At 45.4% G+C, this 14,383-nt stretch overlaps 1 protein-coding gene across 1 annotated transcript in view; it reads right to left on the bottom strand.

Annotated features, from left to right (window-relative positions):
* The window catches only part of CELF4 (CUGBP, Elav-like family member 4), a gene marked incomplete at both ends in the record, with an annotated part of 38,417 nt that extends 28,136 nt beyond the window's left edge, over positions 1 to 10,281 (bottom strand). Inside the window, one exon of the mRNA XM_010088191.1 lies at positions 10,138 to 10,281. Coding sequence (XP_010086493.1) covers positions 10,138 to 10,281 — 144 coding nt within the window. The remainder of the gene's footprint in view (positions 1 to 10,137) is intronic.
* Between the last annotated feature and the right edge of the window lie 4,102 nt (positions 10,282 to 14,383).

Here is a 14,383-nt window from a genome sequence, read left to right as displayed (position 1 = left end):
AGTGCTGTACTAGAGTTGAGTATGATTATTTTTGTAGCCTAAAGAAGATTGGTGGCAAGGTGGTGGCTTTTCCTTTGATTGTTAATTACCCTTTTTTATTATACCCTGCATAAGACACTTTCACATTTTAATTAGTGATATTCTGTTCTTTGTAATTACTGATGGAGTGATTAGACAATCTTTTCTATTTAGCACAATGCTGATTCCCCTTTAAGGAATAAATTTGTTTCTAGCCATCATTTGATTTTATTCTGCAGAGCAGCCACTGAGCAGGTGATCTTAGTAAGTATGCCAGTGAAGTGAATGAGGGAGTCCATCCATCCTTAACGCTGGATTGACTCCAGTGCCGAGTGTGCTGACCCATATCTTATTTTCTGTGCTAGGTATTTTCACCTGGTGACAGCTGAGGATATAACTGGCTGGTTGCACAAATGGCGGCCAAGATCTGTGCCTATAGGATCTGTTTAGCACTGCTGGTCAAAGTAGCATCTCTCTGAGGTGGACACAGTTTCAAGGACTGAGGACAATCCCGGTCTGGCCTTTGCTGACTTTTCTCTGTGTTTCTCTAAAGGTGACCAGAGCTGCATGAACGAACCCACCTCAAAACATGGAGTGACATATGGCTGGTCATGTGTGTGCCATGGTAAGTTTGGCTGGCAGATAACAGTCTGGTATTTGTACCAGAGACCTTCTAGGGCAGGCAGGGGACTATGGCTTTTGGCATTTCCTGTTGTCAGATTCAGTAAACTAAAGACAGATAGGGTTTCCTCTGAGCTGGTCACGTACTAGTGTTGATGTGATGACAAGCAGAGGCATCTAGGCCAAGATCCACCTCTCCCTTCTATACCCATATGGCTCTGGGCAGATGATTTGCAGCTTTATTTCTCCTTCTTGACTCTATGTGGAGCCCCAGGTGAGCAGTTCAGCTGCACACATCAACCTAGTCAGGTGAAATCACTCCCACCCCTTACATGGCCCTTAGCGGATGTTTTTGGACCTTGGTCCCCAGCCATTTAAAAGAAAAATGCTAATCCTTTTTTGTTTGTGTTTCACCTGTGCTGCAAGAGAAACGGGGCTCTAACTAAAAGATACCACATTGCCAATGCTAGTACAAATGGTTGTGCTGCTCCAAAGACAATCTCCATTTTCCACTCAGCAGAGCTAGGCAATCACTTGTGACACTATTTACTGCTTATGCAACTTCTGCTTATGGATGTCTCTAGGCTGTTCAGAGCTAACTCCACAATGGCAAGTGCTCCTTCTGATTTGCAAACCAGGTAACTTGAGTATGTGGCTTCTTGTGTATTCAGACGGCTTATAAATTTGCACTGGAAGATGCATGCTTGTAGGACACACTGCCTACACACGTGCTCCTTTTTGCAGTGTAACATCTTTCACGCATTTCTGTCACAGACCTTCAGAAAGAAGAAGGCCTTTTCTCTCTCCTTATAAGAAGTACTAGACAATCTTAAACTTCTGATTAGTGCTGAAGGTGCAGGGCCTGCAGACTGAAACCTGGTGGGTTTCATTGAAATGGTTGCCTATAACTGGCCATACTCCCTCAGAAACTGAATTAGGAGCTTGAGGACCAAAGAGCTTAAATTTACCTTAGATTTAAAATCTAACACAGTAAAAATAAAGCCCTAACCTGTGATTTGTGAAACAAGATTCAGGTTCTTCTGCTACAGCAGGCATCCTGCAGGGAGCAGCCACCCTGTTTCTGTTATGCTGTGCGGGGTTCAGCTGAAACAGAGCTAACTTTCTTCATAATAACTAGGAAGAGGCTGTGTTTTGGATTTGTGCTCAGAAGAAAGCTGATAACAGTGATGTTTATAGCTGTTGCCAGCACATTCAAGGTCTTTTCAGCTTCTATGCTGTGCCAATGTCTGTCGGTACAGGAGAAGCTGGAAGGGAACACATCCCTACTAGCCTAGGATTCAATCTTAGGTTTAGGATTGAGACCCGAAGTAGCCAACAGTCTATTCCATAACATACACATCATGACCAGTATATAGGTGAGGGCCCTCTGGGAAGCTCGTCCCTTTTTGTTCCAGATCACCGTTTTTGTTCCGAATCACCCTTTTTGTTCTGAATCCCTCTGCCTCAGGGTCAGCTCTTTTTTCAGGTTGGCTCTCTTGGGGTGGTCCCTCTCACCGGGTCATCTCCCTCCCTCAGTCAGCTCTCAGTCTGGGATGCATGGGTTATTATCTCTGTTCCAGGAGTGTGGTTTCGGGACTCTCCTTGCTCTGGGACCATTAGCCGGGAATGAGCTGAGCCTTGGTCATGGAGTGGTGAGCAGTATCACTGTGTATCACTCATTTGTATATACTATTATTTTCAATATTATTGTAGTTTAGTTATTAAATTGTTCTTATCTCAAACCATGTGTCTTTTTTCTCTTTACCCCTTTAATTCTCTCCCCCATCCCTGGGAGGCGGGTATTGAGAGAGCAGTTCTCTGGGGTTGGCTCCCAGCCAAGGGTAAACCCATCACATATGCTCAGTGCTCTGAGGATACCCAAGATGCCCTGGAGACCTGGGAACCTTCCTGGCATGGTAAAATGAGCTGGAGCCCTGGGCTTCATGACCCAGAGGACGTACACCTCACTGCAACCTTCAGAGTCAGTCTTGGGGGTAAACTTTGTCTGCTCCAGAGCTGAAAGGAGTATAGCATCCCATATTTGAACACAGCCACATACCCCAGCGAACAGGCTTTGCTTCCCTGGCTAGAGAGGGGACTCCAACCATGTCCCAATCATGTCTGGACATCTCAACCCTTGACAATACTCTTACCACCCTTCTGCAGTCACGTTTCCCATTCATGCCATTCCCTCTCTGGTCAGACATGCTAAAAGTTAAGAGGGAAAAGGAGAGGGGTCCTTCCCAGCCTAGTGGCTGACGGCCACAGCCCAGCTGAGAGCAGTGGTATCACCAGGGTGAAGGCAGGGAACTCGGTCACCTTGAAAGAAGCTGACAGTAGAGACCTACCTCCTTCCTCCCAGGCTGGCTCCAGGGAAATTTATAAAAGGAGAGCAAATCCTTTAAGAGTCACCAGTCGCTCTTATAAAACCTCCAGGGCATTCCTAATAAAAGTCACCCCACTCCTTCCCCATCTCCTCCTGAAGACAAATGTCCCATCCACTTTCTTTTCATTTTGGAATAGGCCCAGTGTATGGTCCCAGTTAATAAAGCTGTAGAAAGCGTGGCAGTGACCCCACCAGAGGCAAATCAATAGCAGCAGGGCCCCTGGGTATTGTGTTCTTTAAAATATGCCATTTTAAATGCAGATTTTCCCTGCCCAGGTAGGGGCCACAGAGCAGAGCACTAATCAGAAAAGCACTAGCCTTATTATCTCAGGCTGATCCAAGGGGACGGAGAGGAGCTTTTCCCTTCCTCAGCTGAAAGGACATATTTCCTTTTGCTTCTCTTACTTCCTTGGCATGACCTTTGCCTCAGCTTTTAAAGCTTTTTCCCATCCCAGGAAACGCTACCAGACTGGTTTATGCCTATGGACGGCACCTCAGGAGCTATGAGACTGCAGTGCCTATCCCAGGGCTTAAGAACCGATGGGGCAGCTGGAGGGGCACTGGTAGGCCACCCAAAGCATGGGAAGGGGTGGTAGTGACGGCTGGTCAACAGAGAGATTGAAGGATTTATCTCACACACCTTTTTGCTACATCAAGTTGAGGTGGCTAAACTTCAGCCAACTCCATCATCAATGGATGGATACGCATCTCCACAGACTTATCCATCCTATCCTACCATGGGAGATTAAGATGAAAAACAGCAAAGGGTGAAGTTTTGCTGCACAGCTGTATGAAAGCAAGAGCTTGCTGATACAGCTCCCTCTCCATGTCTTGCTGCTGTCTTTGCACCAGGACAGATGCACACACGACACTGCCAAGCACCAGCTCAGGAACAACACCAGTATAGGGTTAACCATGCAGCAAAAATGTGGTGCTTACTGCCAGCTTTCCTCCCAAAATGGGTCGTTGTGTTGTCACCATCAGTCTAGTGGCATGGGGTGAGGACATGTGGCCAGAGGTGGGATTGGGAAAGGGACATCCGCCTCTGACATCAGGTGGCTGTTAGATGGCAGGGTCATGCAGCTGCACTCAAGAGAAGGAAATATTGTCCTTTTCTTACAGGGGGCATACAGACAGAGATGAAGTGACTTTCTCAAGGCCAAAAACTCATACTAGGAACAGGACAAGGATGCTACAGCCTTCCTGCCCCAGCCCCCAACAGAAATACACGTGAAACTGATAGAGGAGAGAGAAGGATTATTTCTGATGTGCTCTTTTTGAAATAGCATGATCATTGCCCTTGGAGAAGGCTTACTCTGAAGGATCTGATGACCTTCTCATTTTTTTCAGTGTTGTTTTCTATCCTTGTCTCTGAAACACATGATGTTTTATTTGACTTTTCATATTCTTCATTCAGTAATAATAATAAAAGCAATAACAGCATCCCACGTTTCCCACCTGTAATGATCTATACAAACAGTTAGCTAATTAATCCTCATGGTATCCCTGTGATAGAAAGAGGTCAGTAAAGTGATCGATCAAGCAGTAAGAGGACTCAAATTTGGTAAAACCACTGAACTGACAAATTCATGTCTGTTTTACCTAACTGTTCACTGGGAAATAAAACCAAAAATCTCTCCAAAGTCTTCAAACAGGTAAAAGATATTCTGTAAAAAAATCAGGATAGTCTTTCAGACATTTTTTAATGTCTCCTTGGAAACAGAAATTTCTGCTTTGAAAATAAAATTTAAATTTGATTAAGACTTAAAAAGACCTAAACAAACGTGCAACAGCTGGATTCATGTGTCTTAGTGTCTTTCTGAAGCATGATGCACAATAGTTTGGTTTTCTAACTTCTTGAGAACTATGGAAAAAACCCAAAACCTAAAAAAAGAAAAGCATACTGAGTCCAAATCTGAGTGTTCATTATTTCTGAATTACCAGGGAGCTGACCATCAGAAATACAGTATTAGCCCTGCTACAAAGTATTGTGGCTTCAAAATAACTTCCTTTTCTGTAACGGATCAGAACAAGGGATTTGCATAACAGGGAGTATTTACCAAATATACTGGTCATTTTGGTCATTTAAATATAATAACCATTATGTACAGAAGATAGTCTATTTTCAGTAAATTTACCCTGATTTCATAGGGCTAGCTGAATTTTTTAAAGTATCTTTCCAAAATAATTTCACAGTATGAATTTAATAAACATTGGAAGAAGTGATTCTTCCCTTCAGCACTACCTCAGATCATTTAGCAGAAATATCCTTTCATCTTCACAGGAGCTGGGACAGGGAGGCAGAGGAGGGCACCTAGGCCTTTATGGTCGGCACGGTAGTCACTGCTGCCCTAACTTCCCAAGGTGATCACTTAGGGTGACGACTGAGAGCTTTGCTGTGCTGAATGTTCCCAGATTTGTTGCAGGTATTGTCTGCTGTTCAGGAGCTGCAGCCATTTGTACTTTTTCAGAGTGAGAGGAACTTGGATTTACTGATGGGAAAGGACTTGCTCCAGGCCAGAGAGCAAATGTTACCTTTGCCTAAGTTGCCACTGTCCCCATCTGTCTGTTTTTACTCACTAACTCTATGCCTGCCCCCTGCTGCAGGTGCAATGACTCCCATGGCTGGAATTTGGCCAGGAAGCTGTGGTTAACACTCCCACCCCATTTTTTATGCAAACTTGATTTATGACTTTGATCTTATTTTATATAATTTAAAAATTAAATAATTTATGCAGTATCTGTCACATTCCAAGGCTCCTTCCTTTGTTCTTGCTTGTCTCTTCTACATTTTCACACCTTCCCAACCCTTTTCTATCTGTGCACATTTCCTTTTCTGCATGGTGGGGCAGCAGTGACATGAGACAGCCACTAACTACTTTCCACTTCCTTCGTAGAAAGAAGACCTGCAAGAACTTTTGCCACTGTTGTTTATCTGGGCCAGGACTATACTGCCACCATTCACAGCCTGGTTTGTTTTTTACTGCTCACAATTTAGGGCTTGGACACCCCACTCCTACCAAAGTGTAAGAAGGTGTGCTGTGCTGCTCTAAGCCGGAGTGTGTGCCTGCAGGTTTGCTCTCAACTGGCAGCAAATCAAAGGTGGTGCTACCTAGCATCAGCCTCCTCCTCTCCAGGCTGAGGTCAGACCTGTACCTCAAGCTGGCGTTGACTAAGGCTGTGGAAACAGCTACTGATACCCAGTTGATGTGGATCCACAGTAACCTGACAACAAGAAGGGCTGGTGTTTGAACTAAAATAAATAATTGCCCCATAAAAGGGGAACCTAAATGAACATAGGAAGATACTGATGGAAATAAAAAACCAAAACCAATCAAAAAACCCAGAAGTAAATTAGTATAGGGGCTCTGGGAGCTTTAGGGAGCCATGAAACCTGACTTGCTTTGAGCTGCATACAGGAAGGGGAGGTAGGTCTGGTGTGATTTTCTTTGTCACTGCAGCAGCACACAGAATTAGTGCCAAGCTTTGTCTGGTCTGCTTGCAGGTGGCTCATGAGGAGAGGAGGCAAAAAACATGCACAGAGGAGAACCTCTTTTGCTTCCTGACTTTTTTGCCTCTGGATCTGAGGCCACATGGCTGCTGGACCCAAGGACTAGCTGCTTAGCTGATGTGAGGCTGTGGCTGCAATGAAGGTTAAAGTTGCTTAAGCTCAGGCTGAGCAGCTTGGCAGCAAGAAGCATCAAGGAGTGAACTGTGACATGGCCATTTGCTGAGCTAAAAAGTAGGTAACTTAAAGAGGGGTTAGTGGCAATACTAAGGATTATTGGTCAAACACTGATGGACTGAGACTGTCACTGTCTCTCCTCAGTGGTGCTGCTTGGTTTTCAAACCCATGGCTGCCCACTAATCTCTCAAACAATTGCAGCAGGTGGGTTTCTGCTGCACTGGACACCTTTTTGCAGGAGCTAATACAGTCCCGGTGATGTGCGTGATGCCTTTCTGTGGGAGATTCAGCAAGCAACTGCTGCCGAGGGGACTTGGCAGCTTCCTCCATGGCGATGGACCATCAGGAACTATTGATTAAACAGCTCTCACAGGGCTGCTTGAGAACTCTTACATGGAGACATCAGTCGAGCTTGGATTGCAGGGGGACAGCTGGGAGGACAGGTTACAAATATAAATCAGAGGGCCTAGTGTCTCATGCTTATCCTAACCTTACTGCTAAGCACTGAGGCAGTTCTTAAACTTTTGTTACTGTCGTATCCCTGTGTGAAAATCCACGAAGAGACAGCACAAGAGAGAGCTGTGTCCCTGAGGGAGAAGGGAAAATAAATAAATCTGATCATCGGCTTTATTTGTACTTGGGGAAATGAGACCAGGGGGTCAAATGATTCACCCAAGGTCGCACAAGTTGCTGGTGGCAGTGGCTTCAGCTGTCATCACTGTCTTGCTCTTGCATTTTCACTGTTTCACCTTCTCTCCTCTTGACTTGCTTTAGCTCTTCGACTTCAGTTTGGGATTAATAAAACTGCTCCCCCTTTCCTTCTCCCCCTAGCCATCCCTCCATCTCCCACTGGCATTTATGAGGTGCCAATCAGCCCGATATCTAAGACCCAGCAGTCCGAGGTGGATTAATCAGGACCGAGGGAACGTCACAGAGCCTCAGTGCTCCCTTCCTTCCCTTTTGTGTGAGACTGTGAGATGAAGCAGATAAGGAGAGACACAGATAGGGAAGCTGATTGAGAGACAGCATCTGAGCACACTCTTGGGTGTACAGGCGCCACACGGAAATGTGATCCCATCATTTAGACAGCTCTGAAGTCCCTTGGGTAATTGGTGTCACCAGCTTGTCATATCCAATGGGTCAAGATCTAAAACTTATTCTTTCCCCCTTATCAGCATATTTACCAGGAAAAAAAAAAAAAAAAGGAGCATTGTCCTATTCTGCTTTCACAGAAATAAATAGGAAAATTATTCATTGATTTCAAGTGGAGCAGGAGCAGACCAAGGAATTCTTTTTACTCTTCCTTCAGCTATAAATCCTCACTCAACCACCTACCTTCATAATGTCCTGTATTATCTGGTGAGAAATAGATGGAGGGAATTTTTGTGGTGTAAAAGTGCAGACTGCATCCTTTTATATCAATATAAACCTAGGCTGGCAATTAGAAGAATAGCTCTAGATTAAAAATTATGCAAGAAGAGTTTTTGGTCCAGAGCATCATGACAGTGGTGTCTTTAACACCTCTCCATTTGCCTGATCAATCCCTGTAGCATAACTCTGGAACCACATCTCCTACCTGGCAACCTCTGCAGATGTGTGTCCTGAGCTGCCCATGGGTTGTCTCCTGTTAATTCCTCTGGTGCATGGGAACACAGATGCTGCATCCCCCTGCCAGGCTGCTGGACACTGTTCTGGGCTCAGATGTGGTTTGCTGTCTCTTTTCCCCTTTCTTCAGCCTTCCCTGGCCAGGGGGACAGTTAAATACAGCCAGGCTGGTGAGGTGACAGCTCTTCTATTGTGTGAGGAGGAGAGCAGGGGACAAAGGACGAGACAAACATTGTCTTTGGGAATAAAATGAAGAAGGCAAAATGGAAGGAAATATTAAATTTGTCCAGTGGGGAGAGGATAAAAAAGTCCAGAATAACACCAGGGGTTGCATCTGGGAAGAGAAGGGGAACTTCTTCTGTGGAGCTCTACAGCACATCGTCATGACTTTACACAAGGGGTAGGCTGGGTTTTACCAAGTGTTTAGTGACATGCATGACACTCAGTGGAGGAGAGAAATTTCTAGGCCCTCAAGTTAAAAAAAGAACATGTGGATGTGATGGGAAGTCCATGGTGTTAATGCATGAGAAGGAAATAGGCAGGGAATAAAGAAGAGCCTTGCTGTCAAGGTACTGGGGGGAGTACGGGTACACTGGAGTGTACCTGTTCCCCTGTTACCTAAGGCAAGTCATTGGGTCTCATTTAGAAGATGTTACACTGGAAAATGGGAGTAACGGTACTTCCCTCCTGCATACAAACCCAGCACAGGGTACGAGAGGTCCACATTTTACCACATGGTGGATGAAGTACCTAGATGCACTGTCACTGGCTGCAAACATTCCTGTTGAATCTGCTCCAGAGAAGGCAGCCAAAGTCGCCTGCCATTATTGTGTCTGCCTACTGCAGGAATCACCTCTACCTTCCTCTGAAACATCTGATGGAGAGACCAAGTTACCTGAACCTGATCTTGTCTTGCACGTCCTTGTTATTTGTAGCCTAAAGAAAGGCAGTTATGCCAGAGGCATCCATTTCAGGGCTTCATCAGAACCCCAGCTCCTTGTACAGTTACATTTTCTCAGGGGCCCAGGGTTTGAGTTAGCTGTGTAAGTAGGATACCTGAAGTTAGACAGTGCAACAGTGCTTTAAACAGCTAACGCGTTTTCCCATTGTGCTTAAATCATACTGCTTTGGGCAGCCAGGACTGTATGCATGTATATGCATGCTTGTCCATTTTAGTATTATCTAGCCTGCTTTCACCAGTCTGAAAGTAGTTCTGTCAATATCTGCTATTCTATCCAGTGCCCACTCCTAAGACACCCGTGATGACATATGGGGCAGCAGGGGTCTGGACAAATGGAGAAGAGAGCCATGTGCCGTGTTCAGCTCGATATGCATGATCTGGTAGCACAGGAAGGCCAGGAAGATATTTGTGCCCTCAGAAACCTTCCCTGGCACCAGCTGATGCTGACACGGGACGGAGAACTAGGATGATAACCTGATTTAGTGGAGGGTGTCCCTGCCCATGGCAGGGTGGTTGGAACTCGATGATCTTTAAAGTCTTTTCCAACTCTAGCCATTCTATGATTCTATGATCTGAATTCAGACATATTTTATCCAAATCCTCAAAGGCTAGTTATGTTTGGATTTGATAGGAACTGCTTAGATCCTATAGGGAGTGTCTTGCCTGGGTGTGTGCATGATCACGGTTTGGTTACTGCAAGAAGCAGGTTTTACACCTCTGTATAATCATGTAACCGGTTTAATGGAGAAATCACTGATTCCACCTCCGCTTGGTTGTTGCTCTGCTCACATGTGCTTTTGTGCAGTTCTAGGCACTGTCCCTGTTCCCATGATCATGCACAGAGACAGCATTTATACTTACTGCCTGTGCATAGGCGCCATACGCTCCAAACTGGATGGCCATGGGGTTGAACATGCCCATTTGTCCTGCCATTTGCTGCATGCGTCTCATTGTACGCTCCTTGTCTGTATCTGCAAACTTCACCACCAGGCTTGAAGAGGCTCCCTGCAGGACAGAAAACAAGGAGACACATGAGGGAATTAGCCCGATATACATTGGCTCGTACAGTCCATATATCTAACACAGATTTAGTAGCATGAGATCCAGCTAGACCTTTGCAAGAGGCTGAGAGCATCAGGAAGTAAAGAACTCAGGAGGGCAAAAGGCTGAGGCCAGCAGCCTGGTTCCTAGTTTCCTCCAAAATTCAAACTTCCAGGCTGTCATTAATATTCTCTCTGAAAAAGTTGTTGCCTTATTCTCTCGACCCATATAAAAACTTCTGTCTCATTAGCTTTCATCAGAGGACAAAGATCTGGACTCAATGCAGCAAAACATAGAAGCTTTTGATGTATCAGTGTGGTGGGATTTGTGAGCTGATTTATTTTGATGGAATGTGTTTGCTCTGTGCACGCCAGGACCCCTGAGCTGGATCACCCTCTCACAGTGCCTTGTCTTGTAACCCCCACATCCAGTGAAAGATCCGTGCTCAGACTTGGAGACAGGATTCAGTACGCTGAGCAGTGTGTATGTTTCATTACAAAACAGCATCTCTTCAGCATTGGTAAACTAGGGGAGCAAAAACAGTGCTTGATGGACCTGAGCTTCCCCATCCCTCTGCTCCCCAAAATGAGATGAAGGGTCAGTAGCTGCGACTCTTAAATTTCTGATAGGAGGCAGAGACGGGAAGAGACAGATCTGCTTAGGAATGAAGGCACTGACAGGTTTTTGTCCGGCTTCAAGGACATCCTAACTTCATGGGCTGGTTGATTCCCCACAGCATGGTATCCCCTCGGGAAGAGGGGTGCAGGGGAGCGGGGATCTGGCAGCAGCCCCAACAGCGGGCAGATAGTTGCCTCTGGAGCTGGGCTGCCACCAAGCCTGGGGAGATGGGCAGGTGAGCTGTCAGGAGACTGAAAAAGAGTGGCTGTAATCATCGCGCTCCCATGGTATGCTTCCCTTTTGACACACTGGTATTTGCTGATGGAAATACAGTGGGGAAATTGTCAGCTCAGCCTCTGGCTGGGGAAGTAGAGAAAGACCAGCTCCATGCCAGAGGATCTGGGCTGTTGTGGGGCCCTTGTTTTTCTAGCAAGAGGTAGGTTTGCCTGGGATTGTTCAGGGGGACTTTTATTAACTGGTTTATGCACACCCCTATGTAATTGTAACCAGAAAAAAAGTCTTGGTGAAAGCAGAGTTACTCTGCTACAAATTGGGAATAGCGTAGTAAACCACAACTATGGACATACATATATATAAATCCAAGCTATGCATATTCAATACCCTCTCCAGATCCTCAGTTATGAATAAAGACTTGGGGAATTAACTTGCTAAAAAAAAAAGCAAACAACAATCTAAGGCCACACAATCAGCGATATTCCCCTGGATTAGCAAGATGTTCTGGGGGGAAGTGATTTTCATTGGCAAAGAATCTTTCTTTTTGACCTGTTAGTCTCTAATAAATCTATAACCCACTCAAACAATGTGGTGGAGAGCAGGGTGTTGAAAGAAGTGCTCTCTCCCTCAAACAAAGGGATGGAGAGATGAATATTCTATTCAAGGGTGAAGAGCAGTCTTCAGAAGTTATTATAAGAGCAAAACAGAAAGTGGAGGGGAGAAAAAAAAATCTAGCCAAATTTCCCTGCATTTCTGCTCAAGGCTGGGTGACTTTTCATTTTTTTAAATCACATGATGTAGTTATTGATCCTTCCCTAAATCACACTCTTAATTGCAGCTCATCGACAAATGAATATTTTAATGCATACATTTCCTGCTAATTATCACCTGGACTAGTCCTTAATTAGATTTCAACACTCATTTAATTAACCCTGATCCAAGAGACTGTTTGGTAACCTGAATCAAATTATTTAAACCTATTTGCAACTGTATTGGAGGGAAGCACTTGTCCACAGCAGATTGGGCTGTTCAGAGCTGCTGTTGTGATTTGCAGAGCAGAGGTTGCAGCATGGTGGGCACAATGCAGCATGGAGGATCTTGAAACTGAATGAAGTGAATGAGTACTCATCTCTGCAAGTGGGTTTTGAGAATGTGACTTGCTTTAGTTGGCAGGACAGAGAAGTGTAAATAAGTTGGTGTCTTCTTTTCTTTCTATGTCTATTTTCCCTGGAAGTCTTAAGGCCAGAAAACTGCCTCAGGAAATTTCTGATGCTTCACACTGTTGAGAACCAAGCTATTGTTGTAGATGTCATCATGAAAACATGGGTAACCTCCACATAAAGTTTTTGCCCCTGGAGTGTTCTCCCTGCCTGATGTGAATTGTAGTGACTGCACAGCAGCCGTTTGACCCAATGGGATCTAAGACTACCTCTTATGAGATGTTTTTCTGGGTTGCCTGTCCGAGCAGGATTTCAGGTCTCTTTGAGCATCACTATCATATACACAAGGCAGAAAGGCCCATGGGAAACAGAAGGAAGTTAAAGCACACACTAAAGAGGAGAAAAATGAATTTTTTTTTTTGGGAGTGCTCTGTAATGAGATGTGCCTGTAGGCAGTTAAAGATACATAGCCAGTAGAGGTGCTGCATTGCTCTTGAATATGAAGACTGATCTTGGGGTTGATGCTTTCTGTATGTGGTTCCTCATATGTGGCCCTTTCATGTGGCCCAAAGGAAATCAGGCATTAAACTCTGCCACATCCCTCAGTGCAAGATTTTTAGCAGAGGAGACAAAAAGTGTCATTCATCTGCAGGAGCACAAGACTGCTTTGTATTCCAGTGATTCCTACTAATCTGAAAGGTGCTCAAGTCCATGGGAACTGATGACATGCATCAATGGGTCGTGAGGGAGCTGTTGGATGAAGTTGTTAAGCCACTATCCATCATATCTGAGAAGTCACGGCAGCCTGGTGAAGTTCACACTGGTTGGAAAAGGGGAAACATAACCACCATTTTTGAAAAGGGGAAAAAGGAAGACCTAGGGAACTACAGGCTAGTCACCCTCATCTCCTTGCCAGGCAAGATCATGGAGAAAATCCTCCTGGAAACTATGCTAAGGCACATGGAAAGTAAAGAAGTGAATGGTGACAGCCAACACAGCTTCACTAAGGGCAAATCATGCCTGACAAATTTGGTGGCCTTCTACATCAAGGTTTTAGTGTTGGTGGATAAGGGAAGAGCAACTGACATCATCTACCTGGACCTGTACAAAGCCTTTGACACTGTCCTGCATGACATTCTGGTCTCTAAATTGGAGAGACTCAGTGCATAAGGAACTGGCCGGATGGTTGCACTCAAAGAGTTGTGGTCAATGGCTCAATGTCCAAGTGGAGACTGGTGACAAGTGGTGTTCCGCAGGGGTCGGTACTGGGACCAGTGTTGTTTAACGTCTTTGTTGGTGACATGGACAGTGGGATTTAGTGCACCCTCAGCAAGTTTGCCGATGACACCAAGCTGTGTGGTGTGGTGGTCACGCTGGAGGGAAGGGATGCCATCCAGAGGAACCTTGACAGGCTTGAGAGGTGGGTTTGTGCAAACCTCATGAAGTTCAGCAAGGCCAACTGAAAGGTCCTGCACGTGGGTCGAGGCAATCCCAAGCCCAAATACAGGCTAGAGAGAAGAGTGGCTTGAGAGCAACCCTGAGGAGAAGGACTTGGGAGTGCTGTTTGACGAGCAGCTTTTATGTGACTCTGCAATGTGTGCTTGCAGCCCAGAAAGCCAACTGTGTCCTGAGCTGTATCACAAGAAGCGTGACCAGCAGGTTGAGTGAGGTGATTCTGCTCCTCTACTCTGCTTTCATGAGACCCTACCTGGAGTACTGCGTCCAGCTCTAGAGTCCTCAGCACAGGAAGACATGGACCTATTGGAGAAGGTTCAGAGGAGAGCTACAAAGATGGTCAGAGGGCTGGAGCAACTCCCATAGGAGGACAGGCTGAGAGAGTTGGGCTTGTTTAGCCTAGATAAGAGAAGGCTCCAGGAAGACGCTATAGCAGTCTTCCAGTACTAAAGGGGGCCTACAGGAGAGATGAGGAGACACTCTTGATCAGGGAGTGTAGTGATAGGAAAAAGGGTAATGACTTTAAGATGAAAGAGGGTAGATTTAGGTTAGGTATGAGGAAGGAATGTTTTACTGTGAGGGTGGTGAGACAGCGGAAC

Source organism: Pterocles gutturalis, unplaced genomic scaffold, assembly GCF_000699245.1.
Source record: "Pterocles gutturalis isolate BGI_N339 unplaced genomic scaffold, ASM69924v1 scaffold4367, whole genome shotgun sequence".
Taxonomy (NCBI): Eukaryota; Metazoa; Chordata; class Aves; order Pterocliformes; family Pteroclidae; genus Pterocles; species Pterocles gutturalis.
The sequence above is the reverse complement of the archived record's forward strand: the minus strand, read 5'-3'. Positions and strand labels throughout refer to the sequence as shown.